The sequence below is a fragment of the Gossypium arboreum genome, chromosome 10 (genome assembly GCF_025698485.1).
Source record: "Gossypium arboreum isolate Shixiya-1 chromosome 10, ASM2569848v2, whole genome shotgun sequence".
NCBI classification, from domain to species: Eukaryota; Viridiplantae; Streptophyta; class Magnoliopsida; order Malvales; family Malvaceae; genus Gossypium; species Gossypium arboreum.
In genome coordinates this window covers 22704790-22720006 of record NC_069079.1, presented here as the reverse complement: position 1 = coordinate 22720006, position 15217 = coordinate 22704790, and the positions used below count along the sequence as shown (strand labels likewise).

The 15217-nt window shown below is 35.9% G+C and overlaps 1 protein-coding gene and 1 pseudogene across 2 annotated transcripts; one reads left to right on the top strand and one right to left on the bottom strand.

Moving 5' to 3' along the window:
* Positions 1-683: 683 nt before the first annotated feature.
* On the top strand, positions 684-4378 carry LOC108488806 (probable carboxylesterase 11; annotated as a pseudogene).
* Positions 4379-4902: 524 nt separating this feature from the next.
* LOC108489410 (uncharacterized) lies at positions 4903-13786 on the bottom strand. Of its 2 annotated transcripts, none has more exons than XM_053019892.1 (19): positions 13257-13786; positions 12551-12928; positions 12170-12415; positions 11544-11734; positions 11291-11462; positions 10992-11129; positions 10623-10809; positions 10271-10416; positions 9806-9982; positions 9421-9531; positions 8812-8931; positions 8532-8685; positions 8130-8290; positions 7940-8026; positions 7082-7398; positions 6727-6808; positions 6191-6330; positions 5732-5963; positions 4903-5624 (listed from the first exon to the last, which is right to left on the bottom strand). In XM_053019892.1, the coding sequence occupies exons 3-19, from the start codon at positions 12224-12226 to the stop codon at positions 5304-5306; spliced, it is 2793 nt and encodes a 930-aa protein (XP_052875852.1). In that variant the 5' UTR covers positions 12227-12415; positions 12551-12928; positions 13257-13786; the 3' UTR covers positions 4903-5303. The 2 variants fall into 2 exon arrangements, with proteins under 2 accessions (XP_052875852.1, XP_052875851.1); XM_053019891.1 differs by having other exon boundaries at positions 12170-12410.
* Positions 13787-15217: the final 1431 nt, after the last annotated feature.

The window sequence follows — 15217 nt, the reverse complement described above, 5'->3', positions numbered from 1 at the left end:
AATTTTATTAAAGAGAATTAATATGGTGTTAGAAAATAAAAATACATAATTTTAGTGAAATCATCTTACAGTCCAACAGCCTTTCACCGAAAAGACACGTTAAAAATTCGCTAGATTTTTTTAGGTTTAATGATAAATTTAGTCATTAATATTTATAAATTTTATCAAAATGGTCCTAATTGTATTTTTGAGTCTTTTTTTACCATCAATTTTTGTTTTAATTAAATAACCTAATAAGATAATTACATATGAAAAATAATAAAAAATTAAATCATAAATAAAATTAAAAATTAAATCCTAATTTAAAAAATAAATATAATTATCTAAAAAGTTTTCAAAATGAATGCGTTCATTTGATTACTGAGAGATGTTAAAATGATAATTAATAAATCAACATATAATTATTTTATCGAATTATCTAAATAATAAATTATACCTTATTAAAATTATTTTACATATAAAATTCTACATCATTCTCATTAATTTTTTAACGGTACTTTCATCATGTTAGAAAAACAGTTTGAAAAAAAAGTTGATAGCCAAAAGAAGTTAAAAATAAAATTAAAATCATTTTGATAAAATAAATAAATATTAGTGGCTAAATTTGCTATTAAGTTTTTTTTTTTTTTTTTTTATTTTTATTTGTTAAATAATAAAGTTGGTAGTTGCATGCATGCATGCTAGCCAAGTACAAAAACCCATCATCCACCTCAGGCGCGCTTCTGCCCTTCCTTTCTTTCCTTAATTCTTTCTCCTCTAATTTGCCATTGAAGAAAAAAAAAATGAAACCCCTGAGATTTCAAGCAAGACCGTCCCAGATTTTATTAGCCCTAATTACTCAATTCCCCTGTGGAAATTTCAATTATAATTAAACATTTTCAAGTTTCAAACTTTCCCCTTCCAAAACCATTAATTTACCTCAATATTAAGTCTTAACCAAAAAGAACAAAGAAGTGTAAACCGAGCAAGAAAATCCCTGAAAAATCAATACCCAGAATTATCTTTCTTAATAAAAACCATAATATATATATATATATATATATTTTTTTCATTTTGTTGGTTGTAAAACCAAGACATTTGAGGGAAATGCCAAGCGTGGCTGTAAAACTAAACAGTGTATTCTTCAAGTTCCTTTTCAAACGGCGTTTGCAGAATCGGGTCCAAACCCCTCTCAACGAATCCCACAATCAATACGGTATTACAACCCGACCCGAAGAATCCGTTTCCGCCTCCAACCCTTCTTTCACCGACGGTGTCGCCACTAAAGACATCCACATCGACCCTTTCACTGCCCTTTCTATTCGGATCTTCCTCCCTGAATCCTCCCTTTCCCCTCCCGAGCAAACCGGCCAGAAAACCAAGCCTAAATGTTCCCAATAAGTTTACCCCATTTCCCTTATTCAACGGAGGAAGAGTTACGGCCGGATTAATATGGAAGCTCCCAGAAATGATATGAGAAGAAGCAGCTTCGAAGGTTTAGATTTAAGATCCGATAATAATGCTTATCAAGGTTACGCACCATCACCTCAAAACTGTAAAAAGTTACCAATAATGTTGCAGTTTCACGGCGGCCGTTGGGTAAGTGGAAGCAATGATTCAGCAGCTAACGATTTCTTCTGTCGAAGGATAGCGAAATTATGTGATGTTATAGTTGTGGCGGTCGGTTATCGGTTGGCGCCGGAGAATAAGTATCCGGCGGCGTTTGAGGACGGATTGAAGGTGTTGCATTGGCTAGGGAAGCAAGCGAATTTAGCAGTGTAGTAAGTTGATGAGTGGGGCTCGTGGTGTTGGAGCTGAGTTTACAAAGGCTGAAGTTCAAAGACATATTGTGGATGCCATTGGGGCTTCCGTGGTTGAGCCATGGTTGGCAGCTCATGGAGATCGTTCAAGGTTTTAAATTCCTTTTTTTTTGTACTTATATAAAATTTTGATCTCGGTTGCATTTGTTCTTGCTACTGATTGATTTGGTTGAAAAAGTAGGATTTTGTCAAGTATAATTTGATGGTGGCATGAATGAGATGTTTTGATCATTGATTGTGCTTGTTTTTGTTATACTTTATGTGTTTGATGTCATTTTAACTACTGATTTGATATGAATTTGTTGTTGTTTAATTTATTGATTGCTGTGGTTAAAGATATGTATAATTTGATCCGAGAAGTTTGAGTTTATAACCTCAAATTTGTAGGTAGTTTTGATCTATATCACTCAAATTCGTTTGTGAGTGTCAAAGATAGATATGTGTTCGACATGTATTTGGAGGCTTTTAAGACCATATCCTCATTCTTATGTTTGGATATGTGTCGGATGAGGGTCTCAAATCAGGCTCTTTAAGAGAAATGAAGAGTCAGATTTATTAAGGTGATCGGTTGTAGATGTGACACACATTCATTTGCTTTCATTATGGAAATGTGCCTTATAAGCTTGAATTTGAAATGAGGTTTGGATTATAAACGTTTTGAAAGTAATTTAGATTGGATTTGTAGGGTCCTTGTGGGGTCATATTCCCATATCCATATTTAGATATATGTCAAACACGGATATCATACGTGGATACTTCCAAAAAAAAAAATGAGTATCAGAAAGAGAATAGATACCTTAAGAATCTGCCATTGGTTTTTGGCTAGAGTTATTTCTTCCATTAGGTTGGGTGCTGGTTGCTCAATTGCTTATCTAAGGGACCTCTTTCGTTAATAGCTACGATTTCTAACTAGACTTTCATGTTTTTATCCTCTCATATCGTTCATGCATTTGAGTCTTCTTGAATTGTGAGCAGATTCATATACTTACCTTCGCTTGAACATGATATTCAATACTTTTTGTTGAGTCATTTATGCCTAAAGTTTCTAATTTGCATTGTAAATTGCCATATCTTTCTTTTCACATGTTATTATTGAAGTCCTTCAAGAGAGTATATGTTCAAGAGTTTGAGTTAGCTCTTAATGTCTTGTTGACAGTAGATTGTATTGTTTTCTCTATTGTGTCTTTCGAGTGATGTTATTCCGATTTAAGCATGAGTGTCAAATATGGACATGTTCCAGACATAGCTATGTTAATTTTTCGAAGTTTTTCACATATTTGTGAAGTTCTTGGTACGTCATATCCTTATGCCTGTGTTTTGATAAACATCTGACATGGGTGTTGGATACTAGTACTTTATGAAAAATGAAAAATTGAAATAACAGATCTGATCAATAAACTTCTGATCATAATCTCTGGCGTTAGTCTAGTATGTAGTTGTCATGCAGGATGGAGGCATCCAAATAATGGAAATTCATCGTTGAGGTTTAGGATGAATCTATCTGAAGGAGCCAAGTTTGGATGAGCTAAAATATTTGCAAATTGTGTTTGCGCTGCTTTTCTCTAATGTATTTTATCCCTCTTTTCTATCTTGCATCCATACATTATATTTTTATTTTACCTAATCTTGAATTGTGACATTGTTGAAACAGATGTGTTCTACTTGGGGTAAGTTGTGGAGCGAACATTGCAGATTATGTGGCTCGGAAAGCAGTCGAGGCAGGCAAGCTTTTCGACCCTGTCAAGGTTGTAGCACAGGTCCTCATGTACCCATTCTTCATTGGAAGTGTCCCAACAGAGTCTGAAAAAAAGTTGGCCAACACTTACTTCTATGACAAGGAAATGTGCACGCTTGCATGGAAACTCTTTCTTCCTGAGGAAGAGCTCAGTCTGGACCACCCAGCTGGCAATCCGCTCATCCCGGATAGGAGTCCACCACTGAAGCTCATGCCTCCGACACTGACCATTGTAGCAGAACATGACTGGATGAGAGACCGGGCTATTGCTTACTCAGAGGCTCTACGGAATGTAAATGTTGTTGCACCTGTGTTGGAGTATAAGGATGCAGTTCATGAATTTGCAAACCTTGACATACTTCTAAAGACCCCTCAGGCTCAGGCTTGTGCCGAGGACATTGTAATATGGGTTAAGAAGTACATCTCACGTCGAGATAATGAGTTCTCGTATTAATTCAGAGGTTTCAAGTGAAGGGAAAAAAAATTGTGGCAGTGCTATTCGGTTGAGAAAGAAAACGATGCATGATTGCCTGTCGGTTGGTCAGTCGGTCATAAGATTGGGTTAATGTATTGCATTTTTTTTTCTTTTACTAACCCTTCTGATAGTATGTACCCTCCGTCTAGGAGTTTATTGGATGGTCTATTTTGTTGTTTTTGTATAATACATAACTTTTCCAACGGAAGATTGGTGACCGGTGGGGATGCGATTACTTATTTTGGAGTGCTGCACAACACGTAGGGATGTAGTCAGGTAATAATTTATTTTCCCCTGTGAATTAAGGTGTAACTATTTATTTCTCAGTTGATTGTATAACAATGGGAACTTCTCCTTGCAACCATCAAACTTGTGACATATAGATCTCTTTGCTATACTTTTATCTCTTGGTAGTGGAAAACTGGAATAGTCATCCAAACTCCTTCGAAATGTGGATTTCTTAATTGATTCATATTCTTTATTTCTTGTAAGGCATTTAGATTTTGACGCATATTCAAATACGTGTAAAATCACGTTTTACATGTATCCGTAGGATTAGTAGAAAATTGAATATATCTTCGTAAGATGCAAATGTGTAGGCAACACTTTCGTAACATGATGCGTTTGCAAATTATACCCAGTTGTCTCCAAACATTAATGTTAGTTTAGATAATGGATGATTAATTAAGGGTTAGGGCAGACCAATAAGTTCTTTTTTTTTTTTCCTTTATACTCTTTAATATCAAACCTACCTACGTTATCCTGATTATTACAATAGTATCTGTCAGCTAAGAATTTATACGTACATAAATTAGTAAACATTAATAGAAGATTATTTGTCTTATAAACTTTTATATAATAACTTTTAAAAGTAACTTCTAAAAAGATCTCTCTTATAAAACAAAGACAAAAATAAAATAAATAAAAATTATGTTAAGATACATTTTTTTCACATGGGTAAATCGGGGAAGGGTCGAAACCCCCAAAAACAGAACAGCCAATTTCAATATGAAAAAAAAATAATTAAAAAAAAAAAAGGCTAGAAAAACCAATCTCTCACTCCTCTTTGCTCAAATTGAAATGCCAAAACTAGGTTTGATCATGGCAGTCACAAAAAATTGGGCCCTGCCATTTTAATAGTACAACAAAAGAGTTCCTTCTTCCCCGCCAAAAGCTCATTTGCAAAATGGATGAGGGATTGGATGTACCTGTAACTCCATTTTTGAGGACTCGACAATGTCAGCTCATGTAGAGTTAATGGTGTTTTGTAAGTTTTCGAAATGTGAGTTCAATTTTAGTGTCTGTGCCAATGCCTTCGTCTTCCAAACCGAGTTGCTCCTGTCCATGCTTGTAAGATACTCAATGCAAAGGAAATGATCCCGATGGCACCCATGGCGTACAATACTTTATAGGGTGCCAGTTCCATACCAGAGAGATAGGAGTAAATTCCGGCAGTTAGGTAGATCAAATTCAGTCTCACTTCCTTACCCATGATGCGTGGAAGGGGCACTTCAGAATTTAACAATGACTCCGAACTAAAGATACCGTGAAGAATCAAACAAATGCAAAGGAACGAATCTAGGAACCTTGGGAAGCTCTGATGCATCCCTATTCTCTGCAATCGCAAAATAGGTCCCACAAGATGATAAAAGAAATTTAAATGGATGCATTTTTGTGAAAACTCAAAAAGGGAAAGGCATTACAATTGGCCAAATCCGATACCTGCAACCAAGACACCAGAGAGGGAACAAACATTAGTGTAGCCAAAATATGCAGCACCAGTAAGCCATGCCGAAGGTGGAAGATATCTTCTTGTGTCTGAATATAACTTGAGCTGTTTTCTTTTGAAGGGGAACCGGGTTTGGGTTTGAGTTGCTGAGACAAATAATTGCCTTCAGTTTTGTAATCGGATTCTTTTTTTCGTGCATGGCTGCGCAATGAGGCTGTCAAAGAACTGTTACCAAAAAAAAGGAGTAACACTTAATATCACCTTAAGCATGCCTGCAAATGCATTCAGTATTTACCAAAAGATGCAAAATAAAATGCATGCAGAAGCTAGTGGGTTGTAAATGCTAGAGTCCCGACAATCCAGAGTATGTTCAACTCTATGGAAGAAGTTTTTGAATACTACATTGAAAAGGAACCAATACAATGGGAAGGATAGAGTTAACAGGAACTTACTTGCACAGCGAACTATGACAACACAAAGCATGAGATAAGAGCAGTATGAATAGGCCAAGTGCGGGATGTACGAACATAGACAAAACAATTGCCGCAGATATTGGAACAAATAACGGATTGGCTCTTAGAATCCTTACAACCTATTTCCAAAGTAAATCAAGATCAAAATAGTATTTATGTAAGGTATTGACTGTGCACATAAAATTAAGACAAATGGCAATAAATCTTTAACTACCAGAAATACTCGTAATCAATATATATGAATTCAATTACCCATGCTTACAAGTCTCATATACAAGTGGTACCTTTCCATTATGAAAATTTGAAAGAACAATGATTCATGCAGGGTTGGAACTTGGAAGTGGAATGGTTGACATGGTCACCATTTAGAGGCACAGAAAAGCAAATATACTATTTAACCAGAATTATACTTCTAAAAGTTTTGGTATATGCAATATGATATTAAATCCAAATAATTTGAGAGATTGGAGCCTGAGAAACTAAGTCAGTATAGATAGTTGAGGTGAAGAGTTTACCTTTAATGAAAAGAACCTCGAAGAAAGATTCATAAACCAGTGAAGAAACAAAAAGCCAAAGTTTCCTTCCCATAGTTGCCACCTGGAATCAATTAAACCTTTTATATAACTACAAGGTAGTAAATCAAAAAAGCAATGAATCTTATATGCTTTCTATCTATGAGAAATCACACAACTCTATCAAAAAGAGATAGAATTCCAAAAAATTATAACAGAAATTGGAAGTAAAATAAAAGATAAACCTGTTTAACTTTTCATTCTTTTTTTTCAAATATATAAAATATTTGTTTGTTCACAAAATATATCAACTTGACATTCAGGTGATGGTACAACAAGAAAGGTAGAGTTCACCAACCTTGTTTTTATGAAAACATGTAAATATGCAGCCACGTAGAAGACCAACTGGGATACCAATATCAGTAGAATAACAATCCCATTCGCCAATAGGTAGCAAATTATCGACACAATGGTGAAGCTAGAGAATGGAGGAAATGGTTGAGATACTAGAAAGGAAAATAACAAGGAAAGCAAAATGGGGACAGCAACAAAAGGCAAAAACTGGAATGGCATTCTTAAATTGGACTCCACAGCTTTCAGTATAGAAGGAATCGGCCTTGCATGTGCTTGTCGCATCAGAGCAAAAAATACAACAGCAACACAGAAGCCAGCTATCTGTATGAGGAGTTCAATATCATATAAATATCATGGAGTGCAAATAGAATATAAATCAAAAAACAGTTGACGATGGTGCATATGTCTGAAAATCCACTACTATAGGCTATTATATAACATGCTTCCAATAATTCATTTCATGCACAGATCTCTCGGACATCTAATTCTCTTGAGAATCTCACCATGAACAGCTTCTAGTTACAGATCCACATTGTTACATTATACTATTTTCATAAGAATCTATAGGAAAACATTGGCATTTACAATTGTTATAGATAGAAGACTACAGCACAAAATTTCAGTGCCAAGGAACACACCGTGAGTTATCAAAAGTAAAGAACCAGGTAATACCATTTGAAATACCAGTATGTTCATATTGCACAAAATCTTCACCCAAGTGAACTCAACTAGAGGTCATAGCATTTCAAAGCATCATTCAACAAATTACTTTTTTTTAATCATCTTTGGAACTAATAGAAGCTAGCATCTAAATCCAAAACCAAGAAAGAAAACAATTAGCATGAGGATTAGATTGGAGCACCTGTGAAAAATATAGAAGCCAAAATCTGCTAGCCGCAGAGGTTACAGAAACAGCTATGCTTGCCTTATATGCACAATGAGGGTCAAGCTGCAGTGGTATCAGGAAGAAAAAGAGCTTTGAATTTTAAGAACAGAACAACTGAATTTTGAAATGAAAGTAACACTTGCATGCAAGAAAAGATATGGCTCACCAGTAAAAAAACAGTAGTTTTCTCTGACCCAGTAGAAGTCCAAAGTGCTGGGGAAGAATCAACAACAAGAGTCTCGCTGTACAAATTAGGAAATACATGGAGACCTGATGTAGGATCCCAAGCAAGTGCTACAGGTGGAAAACAGCGCAGTTTGCACAGCTCTGGATGGTTCAGCAGAAAAGAGAGGAAAACTAATGAGTACAGAATCATGAATCGAAAAGAATAAGAAATATTAAACTATTTAAAAGCCAACATGAAAACATTAACAATAGAGTATATCCAGCAATCATAAACCATAGCAAAAGTTTGCTGGCTTAATAGGTGGCATAAGAATCGGTGACCAAACAAGCTTCTAGAATCTCAGAATTGCATTTAAAACAAAAAAGATGTTAAGATTCTTACTATTGTTTCCATTATCGCCAGCTTCATCAAGAAGTCCAGAATCTTTTATTCCACAGCCTGCAGTTTTCAAAGAAAAAGTAACAGGCAAAAGGCCTAAGCTAATTGCAAATGACATATTGAAAGCAAGGGGGTGGTCCTCCTTCAAGAAGATATCCTGCACATTGTTGAAATAATAGACCAAACAATTTTCAGTTGTCTTTGAGGGTGAAACTACAGTAAACAGGTTTTGTTCTAGTTTCCAAACCCTAGAAAGCTATATGGCTGCATTTCAGATATTCACCTTATGGGAGTGTATTGATAGAAGCATCGATACAGGAGTAAAGTCTATTTCCCCTTCATCTGGATTAAAGAACTGCCCAACTGCCATGGAAGTGGCTGGTGGAGGCCTGCCTGAAATAGTCTGAGCACCACAAAGTCACTGCACACAATTACTCAAATTATTCTGCACTATACGTTAAATGAGAGAGCAGCACAACCATTTAGAAGTCCAGGAACAGAAAAGAAAATATGAAAAGCCTAACATTTTGGCATACAAAAAAATATGCATCATTCACATGCATACTAAGATTTGGTCTTCTGAATTGGCTCAAGTTTGATAGGCTCCACCATAGGTTGAAAATTGGAAAAGAAAGAAAATAGTAATGACTAAAAGGTGTTGCCACACATCCATCCTTTTAGATTTCATAGTTTAGCTTTCTATTCCTTTACTGTAAGGGAAAATGCTTTTCAAATATAGATAGCTAAGCACAAACCTATCAAAAGTATCTGACGGTTTCATGATGTATTCTCATAGAGGTGAATTCTTAAGATGAATAAGCATAAAGAGAAAAACAAATTTCCAGAAACAACCCTAGTCCATATATAGTTGATGTTGTAAAAGGAATGTTACCGGACGAGGTGCAACTGAGATAGTCAGGAATCTGAAGCCATGCATTTCCTCAGGACCCAAATGAAGTAAAGCAGATGGAGGTGCTTGCTCAGTCTGACTTCCAGGCTCAACCTGGTAGCAATGAATTTAAAAAAGAGTGACAATGTCTACCAAATTACTGTTAAAATCAGAAGGCTCAATCAGTTGCTGATCCTATGCAAACAAATTTACCAACAAAATCTGCTATTAAAACTTTGAACTTCCCTAAGACTATTTCAGTTTTACACGTAAAAGAAGCAAGAAACCTGCAACAAACTCGCAATAAGTTCACAGAACAAACAGCAGCCAGGGCAAGCGATAATATATTTCTCCAAATAACAATGTCAAAAAGTACAGTGCTTCCTACCTGCCGTGGTGCCGGTCCTGCAGGAATTTGAACCATCTTTGACGTCACTTCCAGAACCCTTTTACCGGCAGGCAAGTCTGAAGAAGATTTCCCTTTTTGGGGCCATAGATGAATTCGGACTCCAGAACAAGGGGCAAGGTTCGTCACAAATATGAAGTGGCTTTTTCCATTTAACCCCTACATATAGAAGTAAAAGTAAATGTAAGTGAAAGCATTGTCTATAAAGACATAAAATACAGGAAAAGGTGCAAATTATTATTTTTTTTGCCTTTTTTGGGGTGGGGAAGGGGGGCTGTCAGGGTGTCAACAGATTACCAAGCTGAGGCTAAACAAGCAACAGTGGAGCAGTTTAGTAAAGTTTTGCATCTTAGAAGTAATTTCTGCCTCCAGGAGATAAAAATTTGGGCAATAGAAGGGTAGACATTGCTTATGCAAAAATGCATTCAGATGTGATATAAAGCTTACCAATTTCTGTATGTCCAACCACCGCCTTCTTCCATCCATGGCCAATATGGTGACAGTGGTTGTCTGAATATACAAATCCCTCTCAAGGATATCATCATTCCAGTGAAAACTGCTAGGACAGTCAGACAAGGTATGCACTTCTGAAACTGCAACATGACATAACATTTCATAAATTACAATCATCAGGAATCATATTTTACCTATCATTTCAAGAAGCAGTTCTTGTTCAACCAAATGTTAGTAAATTCTTCTCTAGAATAATTATCATGCAGATATATTTCAAGAAAAGAATTCCTAAGTTTTCATAAAAAAATAAAACTGTAACATTTATGTCCTAATGGACAGATAATACCAGCAGTGTCTTTTACGTCCTTAGCAAGAACCTGAGCTGACCAAGGTGACTGAGGCTGCATCTTCCAATTGAAACTTTGTGGTATTCCACTATGAAGCATCTTTGTGAATATGGCGAGTCTTTTTTGAGTATCAGGAAAAGGCTGCCCTGTTCTGGAGTCTACCAAACTAAGCAGGGTATGTGAAACCTAAATGAAACATTTACATTCAAATGTCAAGAGCAGAAGTGCTATGAAAGGCTGAAGCAATGTGACGATTTTGGTCAGACATCATACCAAAATGGAGGTTCCTAGTTCAAATCCCTCTCCCAACCTAACTATCCAAGAGAAGAGAAAGAAATAAGAAGTGTAGAAAGAGATATTCAACTTACTTGCACAACGAGTTGATTACACCATAAAATAGTTTGATGTTCCATGGATAGCCATACATTTTTCATGCTTGTACTGCTTATCATAAATCCATGAGTGGGAGGAACAATACCATCAAGGGATTCTAATTTTGAGCGAACCTGCAGTCAGAAACGAAAACAGGATACACACGTGCACTGGCAGTCAAGATTCAACATTTCAAACAAGATACAGTTACAATTAAGTCATAAAGCACCCTTTCTTTTTATTCAAGCAAAAATCTGATCCAAACGACACAGCAGAACAGAAATTGGAGACATACTTGATAATCATTAAAACCACCAGAAACGGAAACAACAACAACATTAGATAGTTTTGGGCCAGACACATAATGCCCTGTCCGAGTGGTTTGAACCTCATATCCCTTTCTCCATTCTTGATTTATACTTTTATAATAGTCACCCAGGGATGGTTGCAAAGCCAGAGGAGGTGATCTGGATGGAAATAGCAGATTATTAAAGGAAAAAACAAGAAAATTTATACAAAATGATAGACAAGAATCCCAAAGATCTCACTGGTGAGGGCTTGAAAGAGTTAGAATAGTCTCAACAGCTGATCTCCTGAGACGGGGGTGGATTGTTGCAGCTCTAGCAACAAAACCACCCATTGAGTGGCCAATCAATATGACACTTTTAGGCAAGCTACCAGTTGTTGCAGCACCATCACTTTCCCGGGCATCATGGGATTCTTTGTATTGGTCCAGAATCTGCAAGGATAGACTTATTATCAATGAACCTTCAATGATAAAATTAAGCAAAATAATTCAATTCTTCTATGGCCAGGTAAGACAGTTTCAAACAAACAAGCATGTCAATATTTGATGTAATAACATATTGCGTCACCATTTTACTCTCAAAATAACATTTTTCTTTGCTCTCATTCCATATATATATACATATATATTATTATATAAAAGAACCAGGCATACTTACATCTTTCGCTCATGCAACAAAGATTCAGTCAATTTATCTTGTCAAGGAATTTATCACTTCGAATTACTGAAAGCAGATTAAGTATAACTGTGACCTCACATAGCTATGTACAAAACATTCAAGGTTCTGTGCCAAATGGCGATACTTAAAACTAAAACTGAGTTCACACACTCAGTCAAATAAAGAAGTTCAAATGATAAAAGCAATACCCTGTGTATAGCATATACTACATATTCAGTGTGCTCTTCAAGTATCCGACCATCCATTGCAGAATGTTCACCTTCAAGATCCACAGCAAACCAGTCTAGCCTGTTAGCATATTGATTCGGTAATTGAATGTCAGCAATTTCCGCATTCCCTCCCTCCTTATAAGCTAGATAAGCTTCTCTATAGAATGTACGTTCAAGAGGACCTCCTTGATAAGCTCTATCACATTCAGCTGCCAAAGACCTCACCTGAAAGACAGACCAAAACTTGTGAATTGTACACCATTTGAAGCCATTCACAAACAGAATAACATACTTATGAGTTCCTTTTGCATCGACAACAACAAAGCACGCTAATACTAATGACAGTTGTAAAAGAAGGACCTTGCCTGTTTGTAGCTACCACCATTGCCCGGAATAAAAAGAACGGGAATTCCATTGAGCTTCTTTAAGTGTTCTGTAAAGTCAATCTTTTTCCAACCTTCATGGTACAAATACAATCCGTATTTCGCAGACGACACACCCTCCGTGTTGGATATCGGGATATAAGTAGGATACATATAGGTCATAATACAACCATTTGATATGGGCTTCAATAAACCATACAAAGCAGCTACACCAATCCATATCACCGCAACCACAAGCATCATTCCTCTCAAACTAGGCCTAAACCCTCGCATTCTTGAATCCTCGTTCTTATTATTATTCCTTCTTCCATTTTCCATGTCATTCAACATTCACTTCTCACCAAAAAAACAAAATCTATATACAAATGTTAAAAAATAATCAGCCTTTAGAACACCATATTTTAATAAACATGCAAAATTTAAACTAGAAACAATTAAATATTTTTATTCAGCTTAATTATCGGCAGATCTACTTCATAAAACAACTTTTCAACTAAATTAAGCTACTTAATTAACTTAACTGAAGCTAATTTGAAGAAGAAAAAAAAGTTAGAAAAACTAGTTTGAGAAGCTAAAGATTGTAAAAGCTAAAAGAAGGTTTCAGAAAATTAAGTAAAAGTTGATCTGATTTGAAGATAGAAAGTTGAGGAAAGCTTTGGAGAAGTAGAACGTGAAGGGAAAACCTGATCGGAGAAGACGAAACTGAACGTCGTCGTTTAACCTTCGAAGTGTGACGAGAGAAGATCGTGAAGTTGAAGCGAGTCAAAGACAAAGAGAGAGAGAGAGCTTTAAGTTGAAACGAGACGACAATGGAAAGATGTTTCTGAAATGTGTATTTGAGAATTTCCGATCTCGCTGGGTTGGTTTTTGGATCTGGGCCCCGTTTAAGTGCCGGCGGATCTGGTTGTTTCGGTTTGATCCGGATCAAAAGGTTGAACTGTGCTGGGTTAATTGTTGGATTGGGGCTGGTGAATCACAAAATCTTTGTAAAAAGTAATTAATAATATTCTATCCAAAAAATTAAATTTCATGAATGGAATTAAAATATTCTAAAAATTTTCATCTCCAGATATTAACTCACTAGTTTCTTAAACCTTGTCCCTTAATTTTATATTTTTTTTTTTATTTTCAATTGTTGGGATAAGGATGAAAAAAAAGACAAACTGTTTATAAAGCAAACATGGGGGTTAATCCTTGGATTCTTACAAAGAGCGCAATTCTAACAATCGTGATTAAAATTCATTATGAAATTAGCTAAAAATATTTCGGTCTCAAATCACATCAAATATATATACTAAAGTAATATTAGGGTACAGATTTAGAAATTTAGGTTAGTGTCATAGTTACATGTCTATCAAATAGCATGTATAGTTTACTACATGTGTATATACTTTTATTTAGGTTTAAGTTGAGAGAATGTAATTTTGGGAAAAATTATACAAATTCTTTAAAAGATTTAAATTATGTTAAAGTTCATAAGTTAAAAGAGTAAATTTCACGAAATATTATACAATTTATTTATAAGATATAATTAGGTTAAAGTTTTGGTCTAAGATGTCAAGTTGATTTCAGGAATATATCTTTGCTTGTGATGACCTTTTAGTTGCCTAGGGAGTATTACTTTGACACTGAAATCGTTCAATATGTATGGGATGTTAAATTTATTGTCCACATTCTGATTATTTCTCATAAGACAACCGATAAATTAATTTGAAACTTCATTAAGGGGTTTATAAAGTTAAATCAGGATATCATGTTGCCAACCGGCTATTTACAAGGTGCTCCAACTCTAAATTGGAAGCTTCTTTGGAAGTTAAAAATTCCGCCGAAGGTTAAGGAATTTATGTGGCGGGTTTTACAAGATGTTCTTCTAAGGCTAGGCTTTGTGCTAAGGGAGTGGATATTTATGTCAATTGTTCTATATGCTCTAGTGTGGAGGATCCTTCTCATGCTTTACTGTCATGTCCTAATGCTGTAAATTGTTAGTCTCTTTGGCACCGTATGGATTCTATACGTGATTTTTCTTTTTTGAAGGATTGGTTGAACATTATCTGAAGGTTGTAGTGGAAGAGTTCTGTGTGATTTGTCGGTAGCTTTGGTGGGTGAGAAATGAATTGATTTGGAACAATATTGTTGTGCCTCCATCGACCATCATGTACAAAGCTCATAGTTTCTTGGTTGACTGGCGAGAGGCTCAAACAGTTTGTACAGGTTCTCAACGTATTATGGATGGCACCGTTGATAACTCTAGCCTTCACCAAGGAATGTGACGTTGTTGGGTTGACGCTGCAATTTTGAGTACGAGAAAAACGAGGTGTTAGTATTGTTGTTTGCACCATGGGTGGTAAGTTCATCATTGCTATTGTGGAATCGACAGAGGGCTTCATTTCACCGAGGGCCGCTAAGGTCTTGCACTTAGAGAGGTTTGGAGTGGGTTGTTGCTAATAGGGTGGATGGAGGTATTGTTTTCACTGATGCAAAGGAGGTGTATGTTGCCATGAACTACACAGAGGAGTACACTTAGGAGGTTTTGAGGTGGGTCCCATATCTTCATGGTTGAAAAATCATTGCAAACACCATCCTCAGAGTCGGCTCCCCTCAAGTCGATGCCCACTTTAGCATTTCCAGATGCATGCTTTTCATA

Bases quoted from the DNA above. Each gene is read 5' to 3' on its own strand.
- LOC108489410 (XM_053019891.1), bottom strand. From the start codon at position 12,903: ATGTTGAATGACATGGAAAATGGAAGAAGGAATAATAATAAGAACGAG. The intron at 11,463-11,543 runs GTGAGATCTTTG...ATTTCCATCCAG, and splicing joins ACTCTTTCAAGCCCTCACCA to ATCACCTCCTCTGGCTTTGC. The intron at 6,331-6,726 runs GTAAACTCTTCA...CTTTGGAAATAG, and splicing joins CGAGGTTCTTTTCATTAAAG to GTTGTAAGGATTCTAAGAGC.